At 37.4% G+C, this 26,646-nt stretch overlaps 1 protein-coding gene across 1 annotated transcript in view; it reads right to left on the bottom strand.

Moving 5' to 3' along the window:
* LOC108912778 (paired box protein Pax-5) overlaps positions 1 to 26,646 on the bottom strand; it is a gene marked incomplete at its 5' end in the record, with an annotated part of 50,994 nt that overhangs the window by 14,804 nt on the left and 9,544 nt on the right. The window contains one exon of the mRNA XM_023455782.1: positions 3,243 to 3,462. Coding sequence (XP_023311550.1) covers positions 3,243 to 3,462 — 220 coding nt within the window. The remainder of the gene's footprint in view (positions 1 to 3,242; positions 3,463 to 26,646) is intronic.

Genomic DNA, 26,646 nt, shown 5'->3' with positions numbered 1-26,646 from the left:
TTTACGGGATGTACATTTTTTACTTTGTTGTCTTTATGAGACTGAAATTGCCAAGACTGAATTTCTTCCAACATATCATTCCAAAATGTAATATGTGCTGATTTCTTAGTAATAGATGACTTTAAAAAACTGCAATTATTTAGCTGAATGATACGAGAATTTAAACTATCAAAAAGATCATTAATATCATTCGCAAACTCTGCTGTATGAATAGCCTCAGCAGGTATGCCAGTAGTGGGGTTACTCACCATTGCCTCAACTTCATGAGCTACAGATGCACTTAACGTTTGTGCTGGAATTTTTACTTTCATTTTAACATTACTACGATTTAATTCGAAATAATGGTCATGTATCTTTCGTAAACCTTGGAAGCGTCTAGATTTATCAATTTCATAACATTTTACTGTATTTGAATTTTGCTGTTTTATTATGCGAAAATTTAATATTATTGTTATATAAAGCATTTCTGGTCTTTTTATGCAAATGAGGAGCGTCAAAAATGGGAATAATTTCCTCGCCATTAACATTAAAAGTGGATTTATTTGATGACTCAGAAACTAACTGTCTGATAGCTGATCTATTAGTGGAACCTTGATCACAAACTGTACAATTAATTTTGAATCCACAACACTGCAATGCGGAAATTATTTCAGTTAACAAAATCTGTAGATCCTTTGTATTTATGACATCTTTTGTGAAATAATTCAAGATAGGTTGCTTCCAATGTTTACTAATATTTTGTACCAAAAACACTAGAGCATGATTTGCTACCTCATTTTGTCTACCCAGGGACCCAAGATGGACATATCCCGTTATTTGATCTTTACAAGTGTCATAATCTAGACCAACAGACAGAGCTATTTCATCAAATACTAAACAACAAACTTTATATCTTGTAATCATTTTACTATCATGTTTTGATAATTTACGTAACAACTTTTCATTTATCCCAACATTTAAAGGTATTTGGCCTAAATATTTCCTTATGGAAGATTTAGAGGGCAGCACAAAAAATTTTTGTAAAAACCTGTAGCACCTTGACTCACGTTTGTAAATCGCTAAAGCAAGTGCTTTATTTTCTGAATTATAGATAGGTCATTTTTTTCACAATTTTTAATTTGTGACTCAATAAATTTTACTCCTACTGGATCAAGATGTCGACTTAATTTTGCAAATAAATTAGAATAGGTGATACTACGAACATGAGCCAAATTACTTTTACATTTTAATAGTTTCTTTTTTAATTTCAAAATCTGTTGTTTATTATTTGACTGAAAAGATGTGCAGCTTTGACAAAATGAGATATCAAGTGAGGTACTTACATGACCAGTATTTGATTCCGCTTAATTCAACTTGCTATCAGTAATATCAGTAATGGCCCTAGTGCTCGCAGTAGCGCTTATAGGAAATAACATTTTTGAATATATGTATTTCGGTTTTTTAAAAGGTGGAGGTGAAAAATCATCCGAAATTGAAGTTTGGCAGCTCGTATTCTGAAAATTCTGTAATGTTACGTTAACATTAACAAATTGTTTTGCTGAATATTGGATACTATCCGAGAATTCCAAGGTGATATTATTACAATTAATATATGAACTTGTAGTTGATCTTAAAAATAATGTTGGCACAGCATTTCTGTTGAGACTATTCCTATCACTGCTTTTAAAACATTTTAACTCAAAATGGTCTTCACAAAAATAATGATCTGTGTTTGTCGGAGCAAAGTCTGATTTACATAATTTTCGAAGTGATTCTATCCACAGTAATTGTCTGTCTTTTGTAATTTTGAAAAAACTTTTATTTCTATAGGACGCTTTACAGACATTCATATAGTAAGTGCTTTTGCAATTTGAAGCACAACATTGACGTGTAGTTCTACCAGGTAAACTCATTTTGAATAAAAATACAGTAGTAAGGCAGTTCAGATGACTAATTCAATAAATCCTTTATTACATTAATCTAAAACAAAACAAATTTATTAATGCACAAAACGCGGCAACCTACCTGAACTGAAGATAAACTATAACCTCAAATCTCCAACATTCTACGTTGATTGAAATATTTCAGTCAACGCATTCTATTTCTGTTGATTGAAAGCTTGGAAATACAGATTCGATCTGTGGTTGCAGATTTCTGTTTAACAATTTCCTTAAAGGACAACGTTTTGCTACAACAACATGAGATGGCCTCAGTGAATGCATGTTCGATCCGCCCTATCCAATAAAAGCCTTATATTTAGTTACTCTTATGGTTTGCGAGATACAGATGGTCAAAGGTCATGTGAAGTCAGTATGAGACTTAACGGCAAGTCAGTTGATGGGTAGAAGACGCTTCTTTGTAAAAGAAGTCCTACGTAAAAGTTGTTGTGTTTGGGATGAGGCACCTTAACGTGGTCTTGGTCAAGGGCAAAGGTCATTTGAAAGTCAACGCGAAATGATTCATACGGGAATTTTTCTTGTTCATTGCTGCACCTTTTGGTCTTTTGAAAAAAAGCCATCCATATCATAAAATCCAGAAATAGCTAGATTTTAAGATATAGAAATGTCATACGAAGCCACTGTTGAGACTGACGGCAAGTCAGTTGATTGGTAGAAAAAGCGTCTTGGTAACAGAAATCTTGCACAAAAGTCATAAGTAGTAGTTTATACAGGGTGTTTCAGAAAGACCTCCCGTAAATTCAGGGGGATGAAAAATATGTCTATCTCCTCTTGTTTTCGAGATACAGAGCGACAAAATAAAATTCTTTAAATAGAATTTTTACGAAAATTTCTAAAAGGTGCGAAATATTTTTATGAAATTTGGTATTCCGGAGTTTTCAAGGACGCCAAATACGCTGGTCTAATTATTTTTTGTATATTTTATAGAGGGCGCTAGTTATCCTACATTGATATTACATTTTAAGTTCTAATTTCTAATGTACAATTTTATTTTCTAAAAATAATGTACTCTTGTTAGAACTTTCTAATGTGGACAGTTTTCGGGAGAAAATAAGTGACTATTCTCAAAGTAGGCTTATATCAAAACTTATTGATGGATGTCTCATAAACAACGCATACATTCTCAGTAATATTTTAAACTCTAATTAACTTTATATCAAAATTTTAGTGACTGTAATAAATAATAATCACATTGTCGCATTGTATATTATACACAAGTAATTTTATTAGAATTCTGTTTATGTCAAAACTCTAATTTTAATTGAATTGAAACAGAATTCAATCAACATCAACTGAATTTATTACCTGCAGTATGGTTAGGTCTAGGATGATGTAACATTTCTGGAGGATCAGGCCAAACTCCGCTGTTCCTTAGTATTCGATTGACAGAGCTTACTGAAGGTATGTTATGAGGTTCACAGATCCTTTGTGATATCAGTTGCTCTCTTATTTCCCAAGCAAACATTCCGGGATTTTCTTGTTTGAAGCGAAGGATTTTCTTCACTACGGTGGGGGTTGCAACTTGCTGAAAAATATTGAGCATTTTAATGAAATATGTAAATGTATGAAAGTGATTATCAGCACCAACAATTTATAACTATTAGGAAACATATTACATTACTAATATACATATGTATATAAAATATAACATTATGAAAAAGATTGCAGTTGGGTGATTGGTACGACTTTCTTAATTCGATAGAGGGAATTTATATTCAAAGGATACATGTACTGTGATAAACCAAATTAAAAAAATATCTTATACCTACGCAGTGCTTGTAAAAACGGCACAAGGTATAAGTTTCTGGGATCTGGGAAAGTAGCAAATATACAAAAAAGTTTAAATGAGGAAAGATGTGCGGTTTTATGATCCTTATTAAATTTTACTTTTATTTTTTAAATAAACGTCATGACTGACTAGATTTTTGGAAAAATCCGAATTCGGCCAATTCTTTCAGATGCGTGTAGCTCCGTTGCTATTTATTTTACAAAAAAAATTAAATTACAAAGTTTCAGGTTTTTGCAGTATTAATAAGAGAGTGAGACCAAATTGTTCGTGTACCCTTTCGTTTTCAAGTTATAACATAAACTTCAAGTTTTTTAAATGTAAATCATAGTTGGCTATGAGCTAGAAAAAATGACCCTTTTATGTTTTCCAACGATATACAATTTGATATTGTTATTTTGAAAAATGGGAAAACTGCAGCTGTTTTTAACTTTTCAGTTGTTCGCTGACGTAGATGGCTGTGAAAACATTCGAAATGTATATTGACAACGCTTTTAGTTACTGTAGAATTATTTGGCAGTTAATTTTCTTTTTTAAAAGTTGTTTCAATTGCCAAAGACAATGAATTTTTCAAACGAGGAAAAGCGTAAAATTATTGAGTGTTATATTCGTTCAGGAAACTTTTGACAATATTGATACGCGTTCTGTGAGAAAAGCCTCAAATTCTGTTTCAAAAAGATGTATCTTGTGCATTAATAATAACGGTGGGGTTTTTGAACAATTTCTTTAATATCTTTAAAGTAAATAATGTTCACAAAATTCTGATATTTTTTGCGTATTTCATTTACTTGCCACATAGATTTCCATCATTATGATTTAAATTTTTTATTCTTTACTTATTATTATTGATTTATTTAAAATATGCCAGTCGCACACTGCTCTGGTGCCCCGACACATACAGAGGTGCGCACATGATACCGACTTCAATTGTTCTGATTTTATTCGTTGGATTGCGTATAATTTTCACAGCCATCTACGTCAGCGAGCAACTGAAAAGTTAAAAACGGTTGCAGTTTTCTCATTTTTCAAAATAACAATACCGAATGTTATATCGTCAGAAATAATAAAAAAAGACATTTTTTTCTAGCTCATAGGTAACTATGGTTTACGTTTAAAAAACTTGAAATTTATATTATAACTTGAAAACGAAAGTGTACACGAACAATTTGATCACACTGTCTTATTAATACTGCAAAAACCTGAAACTTTGTAATTTAAATTTTTTTCGTACAATAAATAGCAACGGAGCTACACGCATCTGAAAGAATTGGCCGAACTCTATTTTTCCAAATATCTAGTCAACCATGACGTTTATTTAAAAAATAAAAGTAACAATAAGGATCATAAAACTGCACTACTTACCTCATTTAAGCTTTTTTGTATCTCTGCTACTTTCCCAGATCCTTACACTAAACATCGAAAAAAACTCACGCTGTATATTCATAAGATAATAATTGGCACTTAATATTTTTTTATTTTCTACGCCTACCTTAGTGATAGACGATCGTAATTTTGAGAGAGAACGTGTTTTGATTTCGACATGTAAGATAATTTGATTTGCCGAGAAACATTTAAAGGAAGAAATACGCAAAATAGGTACTCGTAAATATTATTTTGAGCGCTCCAACAAAATTGTCACCTAATTATACCAAAAAACTATCAAATCTATTATAGAGAAAAGCTATTTAAGATAAGAAACACATTATTATAAAGTTACGTGACATCAAGCTTATACAAGTTCGGAACGTCCCCATGCTATATCGGCCGTTACGTGAGAGAGATAAAGTAAGTCATAGAAATCCGTGCGATAGACAAGGATGGTTACATTGAAGACGTTTCATAATCTGAATAGTCACTCCCACTTCAAACCCGAAGCGGGCGGTGACTATTCAGATTATAAAACATCTTCACTACAGCCATCTTTGTCTATCGCACGGATTTCTTTACTTTACTTTGTCGCTCTCATGTAAAGGCAGATGGACCATGTGGATTTTCCAGCCCTGTATATCAAATCGAATATTATGAAATTAACTAAAAATAATATTGGATACAATATCAAAAAATACTATGCGGTAAATAACAGGGGATCTGTTTAAAGATTAGATACGTCCTCAACATTTTTTATTTTAAAACAGACCATGCGACTATTAGGGTCATCTGAAACCGAAATAATATAATTTACCAATTTTACCAATTTATGCAATACCAGTTGATAAGGTATTGTTAAAACTAATGCAGGTTTGTCGTTAGCATGATTACATTTTTCTGAAGTTCCCGTATATTATATGGGATTTTCAAAGTTTTCAATTGAATTTGATGTAATTTTGTTTAGTTTCGAATTATTCTAATAGTTACATTTCCCTGTACAAATTTTTCGCCATTTGTATGTTATCGTCTTACTTTATTGTATTAATATGACTATTTTTTATTTCTCTGTTCCACTTTTTATTAATTTATGAAAGATTTTGAGTGTGAAATAATGAAAATATTGAATTGAATTGAACTTAAAATCAAATTAATTACCAATACCTACCTGCGAGAATAATTTTCTTTCGTCCGGACTTATTAGAATACTTGCAATAATAAATCATGAATGTTATCAAATAATTCCATCAAATAATTCCATATTATCTTCACAATATGCGGAAATGGTTTGAATCTATACTTCTATATCTATACTAATATTATAAAAAGGAAAGATTTGTATTTTGCTATGTATGTTTGTTACGAATAAACTCAAAAACTACTGGACAGATTTCGATAATTCTTTCACCAATAGAATGCTACATTATCCCTGAGGCTATATTTTTTATATCCCAAAATGTTTAAAATCGATGTCCTCCCGTGCGAAGCCGGGACGGGCCGCTAGTTGTTAATGTGCTGGTGCTGGTTAAATTTCCGACGTTTATTTAACGTAATTTTAAGTAATTTTAATTAGAAACTAGCTTATTTACTTTAAAATTCCTAATTATAATTAAGCTAAAACTTTAAAATCCCGTCCAAACTGTTTGGCAGTATCTTATATAAAACATTTGGCTACTTATATCATTTAATTTTTTTCGAGGAGGTGACAACTTCTTTCAAAACAGAAACGATCTATCTTGGCGTTTTTCAAACATTTTATAGGCATTAGGAATACTGTCTATGGGATTAGATATCTGCTCAAAGTAGTTAGTTTCTAATGGGTGAGAATACCGTGAATATTAAGGACCGGGAGTTTATGGCGCGCAGGTCGTTAGGATCAGAATTCATGGAACAAATGAATCGCTAATTAAGGAGAGGTTCAATTTGGGCGAGAAGTGTGGAAAATTCTTCAAACGTCAGAATTTATATGAAAAAGGTGAGATTTTACTAATATAACACCAGCCTCCCACAGACCACCAGAGTCAAGGGCTGACGGAGGATTCTTCAAAACTCCATGAAATGTTTTCTGTTTCGAAAGCTGTGTTCATTAAATCAGCAATATATTTTCTTGCTGCAGTGAAATAAGTTCTAAATACTAATGAACACCGACCTCGTCTTGCAATGAATCTTCGAAAGGCAGCTAAAAAAGCCTAAGAACTAAGATCAGAAACTAATTATAAATGAAGAGATTTTAGGTATAGAAAAATAAACGAAAAGACACATATATACAGGGTGGTCCGAATGATTGCCTTGCATTTCCTAAAATATGAGCTCTAAAGGTTCAACCAGAATTTTTTTCCCAAAGATTAGCCGTTCTCAAATTATTCATACCAATTCATATCAATACAACCGCTTCTGGCAGACACTTCTAACCATAATATTACAAGAATATTTATGTTTATGCTTAAAAGTAATTTGTAAGCACATCAGCAAAATTCTTTACACTTTTTTCAACACCATCTGTGGGAGACCGTCCTTCTGATAAGACTTGAATATTCATCAATTTTTTTTACAAACAATAACTAATATTTGAAATGTTAAAAATAAAATGACAGTTCCTGATGATAGACGAGGAAATAAAGCACTGAACCTCTGAAATCTGTGCAGTAAGATGGATCGTGATGCGGTTTTTTGCATTCGATTCGTTAGAGCGTCCAGAAAGTTTGTGACCCTATGTGATCATTGAGAAATGAAAATTGCATCGGTGCATAAGAAAAATGCATTTTTAAAATTGCACTCGAAGAGTTAAAATATGAAAAATTTATAACTCGGAAAATATTGACGGAAATGAGTTCAATTTTGCTACTCGAGGGTTTCTGGGGTCGCTGAACACGAATATCATGTTGGCAACGATCTCCGAGGTACCTAGTGCCCAGGGTGGCCGGTTTTCATGTTGTCTCCTGGAGTTTTGTGGAAATTCGTTATAAACTTAGCCGAAACTCGTTACCTCGGGGTTTTTGGGGTCGCTCAACACGAACATCACGACGGCAACGATCTCGGGGGTACCTAGTGACCAGGGTGGCCGGTTTCCACGTCGTCGCTTGGAGTTTTGTGGAAATTCGTTATAAACTTAGCCGAAACTCGTTACCTCGGAGTTTTTGAGGTCGCTCAACACGAATATCACGACAGCAGCGGTCGACCAAGGATCATGAATATGATTTTCTGTGGATGAAAAATCGATTGCGGAACTTCGTGTGGGATGTAGATGTAATGAACCAGTATTCATTTTCCGTTTTATGCAAGGCCGTGGGCCATTTATTTATTAATTAGCGTAATTGGGCAAGAGCAATTATTATCCGCGAGTCGAGCTGAACCGTCCGTTTGCCCCACTCTGACGAGTGCCGCGCGCATAATCCCACCAAGACTCCTGCTTAGTCAAGGGGGGATTGAGGCAATAAAACCAACGTCCCTGGACTAAAATCTTCAGTTCATATCCTGAACTCGAAGAGCTCCAGTGCCAGCCTGAGGACCACCCCGAGGACCCGAAACCGACCAGAGACCGCCATCCGACCCAAGGAGTTAGCCGCCGGGAGCCACTATCCGGAATAAGTAAGCAAATTGTATTTTCCTATGTCTACCTGTCCTGCTATGGTATATGTCTGGCCGTTTTGAACTTTGGCAAGACAGTACGACCACAGCGTTGTCGGCGAAGGTTTGGCTGGGTTCTTCACCGCCCTTGTTCGACGAACGTTGTCCGTCACGTCAACCGAACTGCTGGTTTGGCTGGGTACTCCATCGCCAGCGGAAGACGTTGAGTGCAGGCTCGTACGGTAGCAGCGTTATCGGCGACGGTTTGGCTGGGTTCTCCACCGCCCTCGTTCGACAAACGCTGTGAGCCCCTTTACTGAAACTGCTGGTTTGGCTGGGTACTCCACCGCCAGTAGAGGACGTGAAGGTGTCAGACTGTACGGCAACAGCGTTGTCGGCGAAGGTTTGGCTGGGTACTCCACCACCTAAGCTTGATAAACGCTGTAAGGCACAATAACCGAAACTGCTGGTTTGGCTGGGTACTCCACCGCTAGTAGAAGACGTTGTGTGTCAGCTGTGCAGCGACGGATAGACCCTTGAAGTTTGGCTGGGTACTCTACCGCTTCTGGGAGAAATCTGTCGGCCGCCCCGCATTTGAACTCGCACCTCGCCCAGACTTTGCCTCCTGTTCACCTGTTCACTTGTTCACTGCAGCTATCCCGAGTACTTACTCTAAACCGAGGGTAGGGTTCACGTGGAGTTTCCCCCACGTAAAAGATAGGGAAACTGGCGCCCGAGACAATCCGAACAAAAAGATTTAATCCGGAGTACGTTTCTGTGACGTCACTCACCACCGCCGGCTGCAAACCACCGCTGCCGATAAACTAGTAGTCAAGGTCGTCATAAAATTAGGCGTCCAAATAGGGACGTCAGTGACGTCAGTAAATCTAGTAAATTAGAATTCGCAATTGCGAATTAAGATTCCGTTTAGAGTTGGTAGTATACCGGGGGCGGCCACAAGTAACGTCTGAACCGAACCGTCACCACCAAAATCAAAACCAAAATAAAGTAAAGTACGTTACAAAAATTTGGCGCCCGAGCAGGGACCGTTATTTTCTTTTATTTAAATACTGTTTAGGGACCGTTGTTTATTTCTGTGTAAATATAATTAAAAGCAATAATTTGCTTTTGGTTAAATAATTCAAAACCATTATTGTCCGTCTAAATTTAATTTAGAGAATTTGTTTAATTGTTGAAAGGCCTGAATTTTTTTTAATTGAAAATCGAAAGTAAAAATTTTTTGAACCCCGTTGAATGCGGTTAGAGCAATTTTCTTTGTCAATATTAAAAGTAGAACAAGACCGATTTAAATTTAATACTTTTAATAACAGTATAGTCAAATACCAAAAATAGTCAATGTTACCAAATTTTGTCTAAGCCTGTTCTGAAGGCACTAAGGTTGTAAAATTGATTTGTCCGTGTAGAGTTAAAGGCAAAAATTCGAATTTAATTAAATCCGAACCAATCCGACTTTTCCCGGAAAAGTTAATAGCTAATTTTTCCGAAATTAATCAAGCTAGACGTCTTATATTCAAGACTAAAACCCCATTCACAATCAATTCGCGGGCGAAGTCTGACTTGGCCACGCGTGCTTACCTTTCGCATTTCAATGTAGCCGTTCAGAATAAAATCTCGAGCTGGCAAACGAGTTGAAGTGCGCGTGAAACCTCGCAAGCTGCAAACTTTGACGTCCGTGCCGACTTCCGTGCCGGTTACGGGATATGCGCAATATGATTGTTTTAATAAAATGTCAACATAATTTTAATTTTATGGAATTTTGAAATTAGTTTAACCATTATGTTGATTAACCACGATGGAAGAATGGGAAACTTGTTATCCCCTCTTTTACAGGTAACAATGCTGTTGTTGTTGTTACTTAAAAAGACAGCTATTATAGCAATTCGAGCAAAAAACTTCATTAAAAGACTTCTGGGTCTTGGGGGAGTAAGACCAATTCTAACGGCCCGGAGAAATCATGAATTTTATGAAAATTTTCTTCGTGAAGCTCGTTTCAGTGAGCCCAACATTTTTTTTCAATTTTATAATCTGTTAGATTTATCATAGTGGTCTGTAATTGGAGATACACTATAATAAAAATTCGTCGCTAAACTCGGGAGCAGCTTGGAATTGGCTCACTTTAATTATTATTATGGATTATTATTGTACATTTTAATTTAAAATTTTGAAAACAAACAATATATAAATATAACCTAAAGTATACAGCTAAAACAGCTGATTTAAGTTGAAGCCAACGCGCATGTACCAAGTGTCGCCTGAATTTTATTTTGAATGGTCAAATCCGTGCAGACTTTCGTGCCGAAGTGTAAGTTGGCTAGCAAATTGATTCTGAATGCACCTTAAGTCTCGTAGAAAGATTTACTACCGATAACCGAAAATTACCGATTTTTGCCGAGTGTCAATTTCACCATTTTCAAGGGTGAAGAATTGATTACAACCAGTTCCGAACCGATCCGACAAGTCACTTCCATGATATAACTGATAAGTCGTTGAAAAACACGATTTAAGAAAAGTTTGACTATTAATTAGTACCAGGCGTGCAAATAGAGCATCAACACCGACTTTGACATTTTATCCGGATTTTCACCCGGAGTTTCCCGGAGTCACGATCTGAGTGGAACATAGCAAGTGACCCCTCATTTTTAAGTAAATCGAGGGTGTACATTCGATTTTTGATAGTTTTATTGCAATCCGAGCTACCGTTTCCGAGATAGGTTATCCCTATCTGTTGATACCGACTTTTTCTAATTGGGACGTCTGGCTAAATCGTAATAAACTATCAGAATGCCGTCCGACACCGGCTGCAATAACCTGCCAACCCCAGGAAGACCTGGAGAGTCCAGTGACGACGAACCGCAGCCCGCAAAAGTGAGCTGGATTTACACGCTCAAGAAAGATGAGCTTGTCAGAGAGCTAGAAAAATTATCATTGACCACCAAGGGAACACTACCGAAACTAAGAAAGAGATTAGTAACATTTTTCCGAGAGGGTTATCCCAAATCTGGGAAAAATCAGCGGCAACCGTCTTCATCCTCTGGACCTGATACCGAACCGCCTCGTTTCCAGCCAAACGTGGAATCGACGAGGAGAGCCGTAAAAAAGAACCACAGTATTGGGGATATATGTGACAAAGTCCGAACTTGCAGTTTAATGGAAAAACCGACGCTACCGAATTCCTGGAAAAATTGTACGAACTGCAGGAGAAAAGCGAAATCTCCACTACCGAATTAGTACCAGCCCTGTTCGAAGTTTTCCAAGGCAATGCCCTGGCATGGTACCGCAATAGCCGAGATTCCTGGACTACATGGGGAGAATTTTTAGCCGACTTTAAATTATTTTGTTTACCGGCAAACTACCAGGATTCTTTGGAAGAGCAAATACAAAGACGAAAACAGAACACTAGCGAAACCGGGAGAGATTTTATTGTGGCGTTACAAACGTTAATCCGCCGCCACGGAGGATTTTCACCGGAAAAGATGTTGCGTCGCTTATATGCGAATTTACTGCCAGAATACCGCCAGTATATACGTCAAAGCGACATCACGAGTACTAGTGATCTGGTAGCCCGTATAGATGAATTTGAGACGTTGAGTAAAGAGCTCAAATACCGTAATACATTACCGGGCTATGGCTCAGACCGAAAAGAGTTGCCACCTCCAAGAAACCGGGAACCAGTAAACTCACGACCACCGTTTAGACCCCGTACTTCCGAAGAAAATAGGAACAGGCCAGAACCTATCCCCGAAAGGCCTGTTGGACCAGCCCCACCGTCACCTAAGACTCGACCTGCACAATCAACACCGTCGTCTGACAGTTACAACGGGAGAACCATTTGCTGGAGATGTGGTCAACCTGGCCACAACCGATTTGAATGCAGAGCTCCGTCGAGATTATTTTGCTCCAGATGTGGGCAAAATGGAGTGATGACCCGCGACTGCAGATGTGACCGCCCTTCAACATCACATAATGCAGCCATCACCAGAGGAGATAACCGTCCACATATACAAGTGAAAATTAAGAACAAATATTTTTCCGCACTTGTAGATACCGGAGCTTTGCTCTCTTACATAAGCAATAAGGTAGCCGACTATTGTACCGAACTGAACATGCCATTCCAAGAGGTAGAAACACCGACTACCGTATTGGCTAATGGGCAACAAGTAACCGTTCGTGGTGGATATAACCTGGAGTTTTTAATAAATAAAAGCAAGTTTTCCCAATTGATATACCATCTACCCGATTGAACATCCGACATGATAATTGGGATGGACATACTGAGCCGAAATAATTTTAGGATGGACTTATTAAGTAACACCATTTACTTAAATGATAAAAAAGTCCATAGGTCACCGCCGACAACCCCGTATACTCCAGTGGGAGAACTCTCCCTGCACTTAACCGAGGTCGAAGAAATCCAACTAAACCAATTCCTGGATAAGGAATTACCGAGTTTTTCTGATATAAAAGGTGCTACTACGTTAATCCAGCATCAGATCCGCATTTCCCAAGCGGAACCGATTAAACAAAGATATCGACCTCAGAACCCCCGCATGCAGGCAATTATTAACCAGGAAGTTGACGACATGCTAGAACAAGGGATAATAGAACCGTCAAGTAGCCCTTGGAGTTCACCAGTAGTGATAGTCCGGAAGAAGGATGGGAGTCCAAGATTTTGCATCGACTTCAGGAAAGTGAACGAAGTCACAGAGAAAGATGCATACCCCCTACCGTACATAAATGCCATCCTGGATAAACTACGCCGAGCCCGGTATATCTCTAGTATCGACCTGAAACAGGGGTACTGGCAAATTCCCCTATCTTCCGAAAGTAAACCTGTCACCGCTTTTACCGTCCCCGGAAGAGGACTTTTTCAGTTCAGAATAATGCCGTTTGGACTCCATTCCGCGCCTGCCACTTTTCAACGTCTGTTAGACCGTATCATTAGTCCTGAATTAGAACCGCATGTATTTGCGTATTTGGATGATATAATTGTCTTAGGGGAAACATTTGAGGATCATCTAGAAAATCTTAAGGAAGTTGTCCGCCGTCTGCGTATGGCCAACCTGAAATTAAATCCTGACAAATGCCAATCCGACGCTTTCTAGGTACAGCTTCCTGGTACCGTAGATTTGTTCCGTCATTTTCAGAAGTAGTTGAACCGTTAACCAAACTGCTCAAGAAAAATCACCGTTGGAAATGGACTGCTGAACAGGAAAAAGCTTTCACAGCTTTAAAGAAATGTCTTACCGAAGCCCCGATTTTGACTTGCCTTGAAAAACCGTTTATTTTACAGACCGATGCTTCCGATATTGGCCTAGGGGTGGCCCTGACCCAGAACGTTGAGGGAACCGAACATGTCGTGGCATATGCTAGCCGCACCCTCAACTCTGCCGAGAAAAATTATTCCACCACCGAAAAGGAATGTTTAGCCATCGTGTGGGGAATTGAGAAAATGAGGCCATATCTGGAAGGATACCGTTTTACCGTTATTACCGACCACCAGTCACTCCGTTGGCTTCACTCCGTTAAAAATCCGACTGGACGTCTAGCAAGATGGAGCATATTTTTACAACAATATGACTTCGACATCCAGTACCGCCGAGGAGCTTTAAACCGTGTTGCTGATGCATTATCTCGACAACCCCTACCCGATTCTTCCACCGAGGATGCCGCCGAACTATGTGCTCTAGAGGGGGCACCAGAGTGTTCTTGGTACCGGCAGAAAAAGGAAGAAGTAGAAAAGAGTCCCGAGGCATTCCCGGATTACTGTATTCGTAATGACCGGCTATACCGACACATTTGGGATTCTAGAGATCTGACCGAACCCGAGCTCAGCGACCCGTGGAAGCTATGTGTACCGAAGCCAATGAGACCGAATGTCATGAAAGAAAACCATGATGTTCCCACCGCCGGACACATGGGAATTTCTAAGACTATTGCCCGAATTTCCCTGCGATATTATTGGCCTGGCATGTTCCGGGAAGTCACTAGTTATGTGAGAAGTTGTCTTCAATGCCAGCGCTATAAGACATCGCAGCAACAGACACCAGGGAAGATGCAACCGTCCGTAGTCCGACAACCCTGGGAAACCGTCAGCACCGACTTAGTTGGACCGTTACCGAGGTCCAGTAAGGGTAACCGATTTTTAATTGTATTCCAGGACCGTTTTACCAAGTGGGTTGAATTCCGACCACTCCGAAGTGCCACTGCCCGCAACGTTACGCAAGCCCTCTACGAGGACATCATTTGCCGTTATGGATGCCCGAAAGAGATCATAAGTGATAACGGAACGCAATATGATAGCCGCTCATTCCGTTCCTTATTACAAGACCTGGAGATACAGCACCGTTTTACTCTGCCCTATACTCCGCAAGCAAATCCTGTTGAGAGGACAAACCGTACTATCAAAACAGTGATAGCGCAATTCTGTGAACAGGATCACCGTCACTGGGACCAACATCTAGCCGATTTCAAATTTGCAATCAACAGTGCCCGTCATGAATCCACCGGATTCACACCCTCCTTCCTGAACTTTGGCCGAGAGTTGGAAGTACCGAAGGCATTGAACCGCAACAAGGAATCTATCCCAGAGGAAGGGCCGTCCGAAATCGACCGTGAGAACCATGCAAACCGTGTATCGAAACTTAAAGAAGTTTTCGATCTAGTAAAACTAAATTTGTCACATGCCTTTAACACACAATGTCATTACTATAATCTCCGCCGGCGTGACTGGCGATGTCGCGTAGGAGACCGGGTAATGAAGAGGGAGAATCCGTTGTCGTCCGCTGTTAGAGGAATTTCACCCATGGTCTATGACTTAAAATCCGAAACGGGAAAGAAATTAAAAATAATCCACATCAAGGATTTAAAACCCGTACCAGAACCGAATGCATAATGCATACGCGAGGAACGCAACCAGTCACAAGGGAAAGCCCCAAGCATACCGAAAATAAAATTTGTCTATTTAAACTGGTATCTTTGTTGTAATTAAATTATTTTCTTGTCTCTCGAAGGAAATGGAAAGTCCCGTACTTGAAGTCCACATAACCGAATCTGATGACACAGATTTTCTCCTCGTCGCTCTTGACGAGGCCATAAACGAGAAACCCAGTCTCATCGAATCCGTTACCGACGTTACCGACCACCCAGAAGACACCGCAACACGCCTAACGATCCAGGAACCGGCGGTCAAAACCAGAGCCCAGATAGGGTCGCAGCACCCCCGGCGCCGATTAGAATCCAGACCCAGGGAACACCAACCAATTTATTTACCCGTGGACACTCATGTCCTGTGTTGGCGGTGTGGCTATCCAGGACATGTGCGAGCACACTGTATCGGCACCCCCCGGCTTTTCTGCTCTCAGTGTGGTCAAATGGGTGTTATGAGCCGAGACTGCACCTGCCAAGGAATCACGAAACAACACCGAAACATCCAAAAACCGCCCCGACGCCTACAGTGTAAAGGCGTGCAATGTTGCTTATACCTGCAGGTGCTTAGAACTCCGCGTCGAGACCAAGCTACACAGTGGGAAGGAATCCCAGTACCACGAACCGGACGACGGGCTAGGTCAGTAAGTTCGTACCTTAAGCCATGAGCAAGATACCCAGCATTTATTAGAAGGTTGTAAAAGGTGTACGTGGCCCCAATAAAGAATTATTCACAAATGGGACACGCACCTTAATAGGAGGAAATTTGATTTACGGTCATTAGTTTTAAGTTAATTTCAGCTAGTGATAAGTTTTAAGAAAGAAAAATAAAATAAAATTCTTTTATTTTATTTTTCACCGAAGTAAGGGGGGGATGTAATGAACCAGTATTAATTTTCCGTTTTATGCAAGGCCGTGGGCCATTTATTTATTAATTAGCGTAATTGGGCAAGAGCAATTATTATCCGCAAGTCGAGCTGAACCGTCCGTTTGCCCCACTCTGACGAGTGACGCGCGCATAATCCCACCAAGACTCCTGCTTAGTCAAGGGGGGATTGAGGCAATAAAACCATTGTTCCTGGACGAAAATCCTCAGTTCATATTCTGAACTCGAAGAGCTCCAGTGCCAGCCTGAGGACCACCCCGAGGACCCGAAACCGACCAGAGACCGCCATCCGACCCAAGGAGTTAGCCGCCGGGAGCCACTATTCGGAATAAGTAAGCAAATTGTATTTTCCTATGTCTACCTGTCCTGCTATGGTATATGTCTGGCCGTTTTGAACTTTGGCAAGACAGTACGACCACAGCGTTGTCGGCGAAGGTTTGGCTGGGTTCCCCACCGCCCTTGTTCGACGAACGTTGTCCGTCACGTCAACCGAACTGCTGGTTTGGCTGGGTACTCCACCGCCAGCGGAAGACGTTGAGTGCAGGCTCGTACGGCAGCAGCGTTATCGGCGACGGTTTGGCTGGGTTCTCCACCGCCCTCGTTCGACAAACGCTGTGAGCCCCTTTACTGAAACTGCTGGTTTGGCTGGGTACTCCACCGCCAGTAGAGGACGTGAAGGTGTCAGACTGTACGGCAACAGCGTTGTCGGCGAAGGTTTGGCTGGGTACTCCACCACCTAAGCTTGATAAACGCTGTAAGGCACAATAACCGAAACTGCTGGTTTGGCTGGGTACTCCACCGCCAGTAGAAGACGTTGTGTGTCAGCTGTGCAGCGACGGATAGACCCTCGAAGTTTGGCTGGGTACTCCACCGCTTCTGGGAGAAATCTGTCGGCCGCCCCGCATTTGAACTCGCACCTCGCCCATACTTTGCCTCCTGTTCACCTGACTACCGTTTGCTTATTTATGCCCGTTATAAACTGCTTTGATTGGCTTTCTCCCTGGCTGGTTAAAACCCCCGCATAATTTCTGTCGCTTTGCTAGAAACTGCCGCCGATATTTATTTGTAGAATTAGAGTAACCCGTAATTATTTTTCTGGTTCAGAACCATTGGGGACAATTTATTTATTGATTATTTATTGCTCTAATTTATTAACCTTATTTATTCTTCCTTTTCTAGCACCGACCGAAATTTAAAACCGAATATTATTCTGGCGTACCGTTTCTTAAAGTATTAGATTGGTTATTAAATAAACTAAACGCCAAATACTCCGCTTTTCTACCGTACCGATTTCGAGTCCTGATATTTGACTGTGCTAATTTTGTATTTATTTACAGCACCGAAAAACCGCATCGGCATTTTAAATCCGTCGTAAATAATAATTGCTCTAACCCATTTTGTTTTAATTACACCGCTTGTATATTATTTGTATATTCCTGATTGTTAGTGATAATAATTGTAATTAGAATCTATTTTACTTTTGTTTGTTTGTTTCAATAGGCCTTATTAATATAAAATAAATCTAGTAGATATATTTCCAGTTGTATTCATTTTTAACGCCCACAAGTTTGATAAAATTCCGATCAGTAAAAAAGGGTCTTCCTATCTTTTTGTGACCTACACTGATAAGACCGTTTATTTTAATAGAAAAATAACACTACACTCAAAGAACTACTTTGATTAAAAGTAAGAGAAATATAACAGACCCCTGGATTTAAACTTTCTTCACTGCAGCTATCCCGAGTACTTGCTCTAAACCGAGGGTAGGGTTCACGTGGAGTTTCCCTCACGTAAAAGATAGGGAAACTGGCGCCCGAGACAATCCGAACAAAAAGATTTAATCCGGAGTACGTTTCTGTGACGTCACTCACCACCGCCTAGACGTCAATAAATCTAGTAAATTAGAATTCGTAATTGCGAATTACGATTCCGTTTAGAATTGGTAGTATACCAGGGGCGGCCACAAGTAACGTCTGAACCGAACCGTCACCACCAAAATCAAAACCAAAATAAAGTAAAGTACGTTACATAGGAAGCACGGATTGAACTGCAGCATCGCGTACAAAAATTGTGCAGGCATTAATTGCACGAATAATGAAAAATATTCTGCAAATGATATATTTTCTTCGGAAGTGGAAACACTAGATGAAGAAGATGAAGAAGATAATAATGAAAATTAAAAAATTAAATAAGAAAAATTTAAATTGTTAAGATATTTAAGTATAATATTTGTTAGAAAACGTATTTTTTGTAATGAATAAATGTATTTTTATAATATAAAAAGAGATAATAGCGCTCGTAGTCGAATGACCTTCACGAAAACCATGTTGATTTTCGTTAATGATTTTATTATTTTTCAAAAAAGTAAGCAACTGCGAGAGCATTGCATATTCAAAGATTTCTGATATTACCGGGGGTACAGAAATAGGACGATAATTTTCCATATTTTCAACTCATTTTTCTTAAAAATGGGAGATACTAATGAGGTTTTTAATATCGAAGGAAAAACACCTTCTCTAAATGATTCATTAATAATGTGGGTCAACGGTTTCACAATATACTTCACATTTTTTTTTATAAGAGAGCCGGATATATCATCGGGACCAGCTGAAGTTTTATTTTTTAAATTGCGTTTAATAATAGAGAGAACGTCTTCCTCGTTTATGTAAGTTAGGAATATACTATTTGGAACCCTCATGAGATTAAAATTAATATGATTCTGTACATTTATCTTATTCACTATCTTATTTGGGGCATCTATGAAAAAACTATTAAATTGCTCAGAGACTTCTTGAGGATCCTTAATGATTGCGTCATTTACTACTATCCTGATATTTTTTTCCATTTTTTGTTTACCAGTTAGCTCGTTAATAACTTGCCATGTCGTCCTATTAATATTATTAGAACCATGTATTTTTTGCATATAAAACTTACTTTTCGTTTTTTTAATAAGTAGTCTATGTTTTTTCTTAGCATTTTTATATGTATCAGTCAGATTGCTATCAACGATTTGCATACGATACAGATCCTTTAAATTGAGACTAGATTCTTTAATAGCTTCGTTAACCCACTGTTTTCCGGTTCCTTTAGGTACACATTTGGAAATTCGTGGACAATTTGCATTAAAATGATACATGAGAATACTATGAAAGTTGTTAAATTTCGCCTCGGTACCATGAGCCTGGTAGGTATCGATCCACGATTCATTTGACAAGGCAGTAGCAAAACTGTTCATATTTACACTACCGCATAATCTAGTATCAAAATAAATGTTGTCACTATTTACAATGGTGTTATGTTTAATTGAAAAAAGAACCGTACGATGATCAGAAATTGTGTTGTCGTGTACAGATGAATTACAGTACACATTGTTAGTGTATACGTGGTCAAGAATTGTCCGACTTGTACGACTTATTCTAGTTGGCTCAAATACTCTGGAACTAAGACCACACGAATCAAGCAATTGTGCAAAACAGTCCAGTTCACTTCTTGACATAGAGTTAGTGTTAAAATCACCCATCAAAAATACGTCATCTTTAAAATTACATATATCTAAGAGAAGATAGAGTTTATCGACTAGGTACCTCGAGGACCGTTACCGTCGTGATATTCCTGTTGATCGACTCCAAAAACCCCGAGGTAACGAGTTTCGGCTAAGTTTATAATGAATTTCCAGAAAACTCCAGGAGACGACGTTGAAACTGGCTACCCTGGGACACTAGGTACCTCAGAGACCGTTGCCGTCGTAATATTCGTGTTGGGCGACCCCAAAAACTCCGAGGTAACGAGTTTTGGCTAAGTTTATAACGAATTTCCACAAAACTCCAGGAGACGACGTGGAAACCGGCCATCCTGGGGCACTAGGCACCTCGGAGACCGTTGCCGTCGTGATATTCGTGTTTAGCGACCCCAAAAACTCCGAGGTAACGAGTTTTGGCTAAGTTTATTACGAATTTCCACAAAACTCCAGGAGGCGACGTGGAAACCGGCCACCCTGGACACTAGGTACCTCGGAGACCGTTGCCCTCGTGATATTCGTGTTCAGCGACCCCAAGAGCCCCCGAGTAGTAAAATTTAACTCATTTCCGTCAATATTTTCCGAGTTGTAAATTTTTCATATTTTAACTCTTCAAGATGCAATTTAAAAAATGCATTTTTCTTATGCACCGATGCAATTTTCAATTCTCATTGGTAACATTAGGGTCACAAACTTTCTGGAATGCAAAAAACCGCATCACAATCCATCTTACTGCACAGATTTCAGAGGTAAGACCGTTTTTTTATTTCCTCGACTATGACAGACAAGTATATTATTGCTTAGTTGTTTTTTCATGGCAATGGTTAGTACGGATAGTGTAATGGACGCACAGCTCAGATTTAAAATTAATATGTAGGTGTAATTTTTTAAAGAAATTATATCTGTTTGAAACAAACGGGCCGTTGAATGAGCAGGGATACATACATAATTGCTTCAGAATGGCACAAATGAAATTTAAGATGAGGATTGAATATGCTGTCCACTGCACTGTAGCGCAACAAAAAAATAAGCTTAGAGAATATTTAGAATTTACCAGTCGTTTCTACGATGTATAGACATATTATTTAATATTGTTTTGAAATCTAAGTTAATGCGTGACATTATAATAATATTAATTTAAAATTTATTTCTTATCCTTAAGAATCCTTATCAGAAGAACGGTCTCCCACTCAATTGAGATTTTCGGTAAAACGATAGACTATACCGATTTTCAACAAGTATACCTTTTTATGTAGAATTAACCCCGGAATTATTAGGTCATTGGCCTAGAAGTTGGGGTAAAAAATACCATTCCTACGCCACTGACCAACAAAAATTTGTAAATTTTACACTAAATTATGATACACGTGCAAATTTGAATCAATTTATTATAAGCATACCAAAGATTTCGTAAATAATATGATTTTAAAAACCGACCAATACGGCCCTGTACTGTGAAAACGGTGAGACCCTTGCTTTATAAGGCAATTCTGAATTATTTATTGAGTTCTGTTTGTGGTTAAAGTTTGATTCACTCGAACTGAATATGTTACACCTTACCGCGTTGAATTTGCTGGTCTTCATGGTCAAACAAATGGTTCTTTTGAGATAGAAATTTAAAAAAATATATATAAATTTGGAACGAATACATTGAACATGAGACAAAACGCCAGAATCTGGTTTGGGCTGAGGCAGTACAGATTGGGGGTCATGACGGCTTGCAAAAGATGTAATAAAATTTTCAGGGTTGTATTTAAAAAATGAAGTTGATGATGGTCCTGGAGAGACGAAACGTTACATATAAAAATTCGATTCGATGGAGGGCAAAAAGTAAATTTTTTCAATATCACCTCAAACAAGGCGCTGAAATTAAACAAAAACGGATTTCCAAAATTTCAGTTTTTTTTTAATATTTCGAAAACTAATCATGTTAGCCTTGGTTTTTTAGAGGCATAATGCTGGTACCCTGATTACGCAACTTTGCCCTCATTTAAGCTAGTTCGTATCTCTTACCGTTTTCGAGATCCCTGTAGTGAGAAGCGAATTTGTAACAGCCTGTACAATATGTATACAGGCTGGCAAAATTATGGCAAAATCGAAGGCAATATGCTATGATACGTTTAATTTTAAACATAGAGGAATATTTTTCCAAGTGGTTAAAAAATATTTTGAGATCAATAATAGCAGTTGCAAACGTTAACTTTCGTTCTTCATAAAAAAAAGAGGATGATCTATCTCACTCGTTGGCCAAAAACTTTGTTTAAGTCAAGAAGGTCCCGCCCACCATGACGGATAATCCATTAATGCTTTCGGCATAAAACCACGCAATGCACAATCCGCAAAACGAACATGGTGCCATCCTTCTTGGATATAACTTACACAGTTGCTAATGGAAGTTTTCCAACGGTGCGGAGATGATTTAACCCAAGATAATACGATTGATACGAATCTGACCAAACGAAAATTTTATGAAATTGAAGTTTCTCAGAATATGGTTTTAGTACAGATTCAATTAAATTCGGCAACAGAACTGCTGCATAGGTACAACTCAAGAGGAGGAAGGGAAATCCGTTTCAATGGAGCTAGTTTGGATTTTTATAGCATTTTATAGCAATTGGAAATATTGTCTATGGGGTTAGATGTCTTTTGTATACCTAGATTTCTAGTATTGAAGATATTTTGCCTTGATTTGATAAGATTTTTTAGAACACAGTTTTTGAATTTGTTTGAATTAGTTTAATACTTTTAATTTAAATGCGTTTAGGCCTGTGTCTGTACAGTCACATTTTCTATTGTTTCGATAATATTAAATTTATTTTATATTTTTGGCACCTACTATTAAACAATTTAACTACTAAACAAAGTGTGAATATTTATGAGTATTATATTAACTGTGTGAAAACGACGGCTGCTGTTGTGTCTGAATCGCTATTTTCTTTATAACAACTGCAATCACTGCAAAATAAATATATTGAGCACTTCAGTGTATTTACCTGATAAATATATATCTGTAATAATTAATGTATATTGCTTATAAACATGGAACGATTAAAAATTTATCTGTGCTATATGAAGTGTTAGATAGGCCATAAAATATCTAGTACGTTCTAATAAGCATTTTATATATTCCTAGGTACATTAAAATTCAGTTTTTCTTTTACATAAATGTGTAACAGTATTTTTTTACAAATGCGAATTTTAAAACTATCATATGCAAAATTTACTAGATTCTTTTTTGTGGTTTTATTTGTTTCGTTGAAAAGAGCACTTTTTAATAACATTTTTTAAATGAAAATAATTTATTTTTTCCAAAAAGGAGTATATAAAAATATGTATGTATGCATTTATTTTTTATCCATTAAAAATGTGTCGTACATTAAAAAGTGGTACCGGTCAAAAAATTGAAAATTGGTGTGGATATGTGTCATTTTTGGCCCTGCAATAAAGTTCAGATCATAAAAACCCATTCAGACTCATGTACAGATGGAATAAAAATGCAATGCGAGCAGCGATGTCGCCCATTTGCAAGGAAGGTAAAGCCCATGAACATACTGTCACGCCACCCGCACTCTTAATTCTCTCCAAATCGGCCAAAAACTGCCCCGAAGAATGCTTAAACGCAAAAGGGCTTACGCGTCTCTGATCTGTTTCCCCGACCGGTTCTTCTCCATCCCCGATTCTAAGGATGAGAGACTCCACAAATATAAAGTCATGCTACCTCCATCCTCTCTAGAGAGGATCGAGGTAGTTGGATTGTGTCCATTGGGAGGAAAGGAGGTATTTGGCATGCGGATGGCGTGACAATACGTTCGTGGGCTTTATCTCCCCAGAAAATGGGTGACAAAGTAGATGTGGCCGGTGGAGCAGGTTATACCGGGTATTCCACCTAACGGGGATTCTTCTGTAACTCTGTCACTGTAAAATTTATAAAAAAATGGTTTTAATAAAAGTTGCCTGGAATCATGTGGGCTATGTAAAGAAAATATTTTTAGCTTTACAAGGTGTTCCATTTGGCGTGGGCGCTATATAACTTTGTTATTTTAAATGGAACACCTTGTATATTCTTGCGTTTTCTAATTATCCATACTTATCTCTAACAGTTTTCCAGAAAAATCAGGTTCTTTTCTAAAGTCCGAAAAAGTAGCTATGTAACAGCTTGCCTCGAAGTATACAAAAATACTGCTAACTTTCTTGGAAATCCTGCAGATTATCGATATTGACCAAGATAACCTTTTTCGAGATGTTGCTTCAGAAAAATGAATTATTTTATCAAAATGTTACTGATTATTGTAATTGAGGTAAAATAAAAACCCTCAGTAACCCCCATGCAACTACGCCACTGTGAGCAATGAAAATAAGGTAAGGAATTGGTATAAATAACCTAAACAGTATCACACCGTGACTTTTTAACTAAGTGGTTTTGAACTCATTCATCTGAAACTTTTTGCTTAAAATAACATTTCCTACCTCTTGTTCCAGTTTAGAACCGTATTTTAGAAACACCCCGTATTTTTGTACTCGTTTGTAAGCCACTAATTTATATTAATCGTTAAGAGTTTAGTTTATTATTATCTTTTATAAAATAATTGTTTTTTACTATTTATTTTTTTAAAGGTTTTTCTATGTATTATATCGACATATTTTGGTTGATAAAATTAAATGTACGCTAATTATCAACATTTATGAAGTTACTTAGGCATGAAAATATAAATAACGTTTAATGAAAAATGTCACTTCAGGTATATACCTACGTATTCCTTAGTTACTATAATACAAATATATGATTGATGATGTACGCAAACCACACGATATCTTTTCCAGTAAACATTGATGTAGACAATATAGATGTTAATGCGATAGTGTTAGTACATGCGTGTTCAGTTATTACACCCTAACTAATGATCTTCGACCCCCAACTTTGGTAAGACTTAACCTGTTAAGCTATATGTATACATGGCGTCCTGAAACAAATAGGCCATATCTTTATCTTCCGGTGAAAATAAACTGATACAGATTAAGTTAACTTTTTTTTTGCTTAAGAAGTAACACACTTTAAAAAATATATTTTTATATCATTTAACTCCGTCACTTTTTAAGATATCCCAATAAAATTTGAAATAGGGATTGTAGGGTTAAACCGAAGATGAATACAGAACTATTTCTTACCTAAAAGTTTGATGTTGCTAAGAATACCTGAAACTTTCTTTTTTGTTTTTTTTTCCAATTTTTTTTATGACATTTAAACAAATTCAGAGAATTTGTAAAACTCTTTATTTTTTGTAAAAAAAGTTCTTCAGGTTGAGCTACGTATACACTTTCCTTTTGAGCCGATTTCTCGAATCGTACCGAGGATGAAATATCCATCTCCAGTTCTGTTAAAATTAGTGTAGTATCCAATTCTGATTTCTGTTATTGTCTTACTAATAACTTGGATGTTGTACCAAGAAATTTCGACTTTGACGTCCAAAGAACACTTCTATACGATTATCTAATTCTAGGCGTTGCATATAATTATGTGTTGCTACCCCTACAGTTAATCTTATTCTGGACCATCTTTTTGACTTTGGGTTCCGTTGCCCAAAACAATCGTGTCAGTTTTCTAGAGGTGTGTATCGATCACAAACTTTACTTTACTAATTTTCTATTGACGACAACTAAGCACATTCTAAGTGCTATTTTGTAATTTTGCCCGGATTATTTAATCGACCGCAAAATACCTACTTTTCTGTAGTAAATTTTATTAAAATGTTCTAATCCTCTATATCCGGACAATTTCTACAAATGTAGATACATTATTCCTTCGTTATATGACATTACGAGTGTAATAAAATGATTTTGTTCCTTCATTATATGACATATTTTGTGGCCTGTCCACTTCACTCATTTGAACATTTAGTACCATACTTTTGGCTATTTTCATTCGATTCATTCATAACAATTCATATTTATGCGTGACGTTGATAAGTTGTGGTGGTATTGGAAGTGAAATGTCATTTTTATAGTAGGTATCTATTACATATTTGTGTATGTTTCAGTGTATTTTACTCATGTTTAAGTTAAATAACATAAATCATAGTGAGACATTGTTATGTTTTAAAAATATCTAGCCATCGGTCAAGGGCCAACAGATTTCTTTTCGTCAGCAAGTAATTTTTGTATGTTAATAGCTTATTGGCGTCCGCGTCTCTAGAAAACTTGTTTGCACAAAAAAATATAATTACAATTTTATTTTATCATCCGAAATGAATTGCAATAATTGTGTCAAGATCTGAGCAAGTAGTAACTGAAAAAAAAACGATGAAAATTACTGATTAAAGCAAGAATAAACTAAAAATTTTTTATTGGTAGTTGCTGCATAAATTATATGCTACGCCTATGGTGGAGCATTCTTCGACATTATTATCCCCTTCCTTGATTTCCTTTCCCTTCGCCATTAAGTAATGTTGTCAAGTAAAAAAAAGCTATTTATGAATGACTTATGTAGTCTATTTTATATAAGAAGTCTGTGGTATCAACCGGCAAATAGATCGAGAGCAAATATATTTCAATCTACAATCATCGTTTATTTGAAATTTTCTTTTAAAGAATTTCGGGGCAATTTGCAGAAATCCAAGTACGGAAATGTATCTTCTTAATGAAACTT

This window comes from Anoplophora glabripennis, unplaced genomic scaffold, assembly GCF_000390285.2.
Source record: "Anoplophora glabripennis isolate ALB-LARVAE unplaced genomic scaffold, Agla_2.0 scaffold827, whole genome shotgun sequence".
NCBI classification, from domain to species: Eukaryota; Metazoa; Arthropoda; class Insecta; order Coleoptera; family Cerambycidae; genus Anoplophora; species Anoplophora glabripennis.
This window is presented reverse-complemented; position numbering and strand designations above follow the sequence as displayed.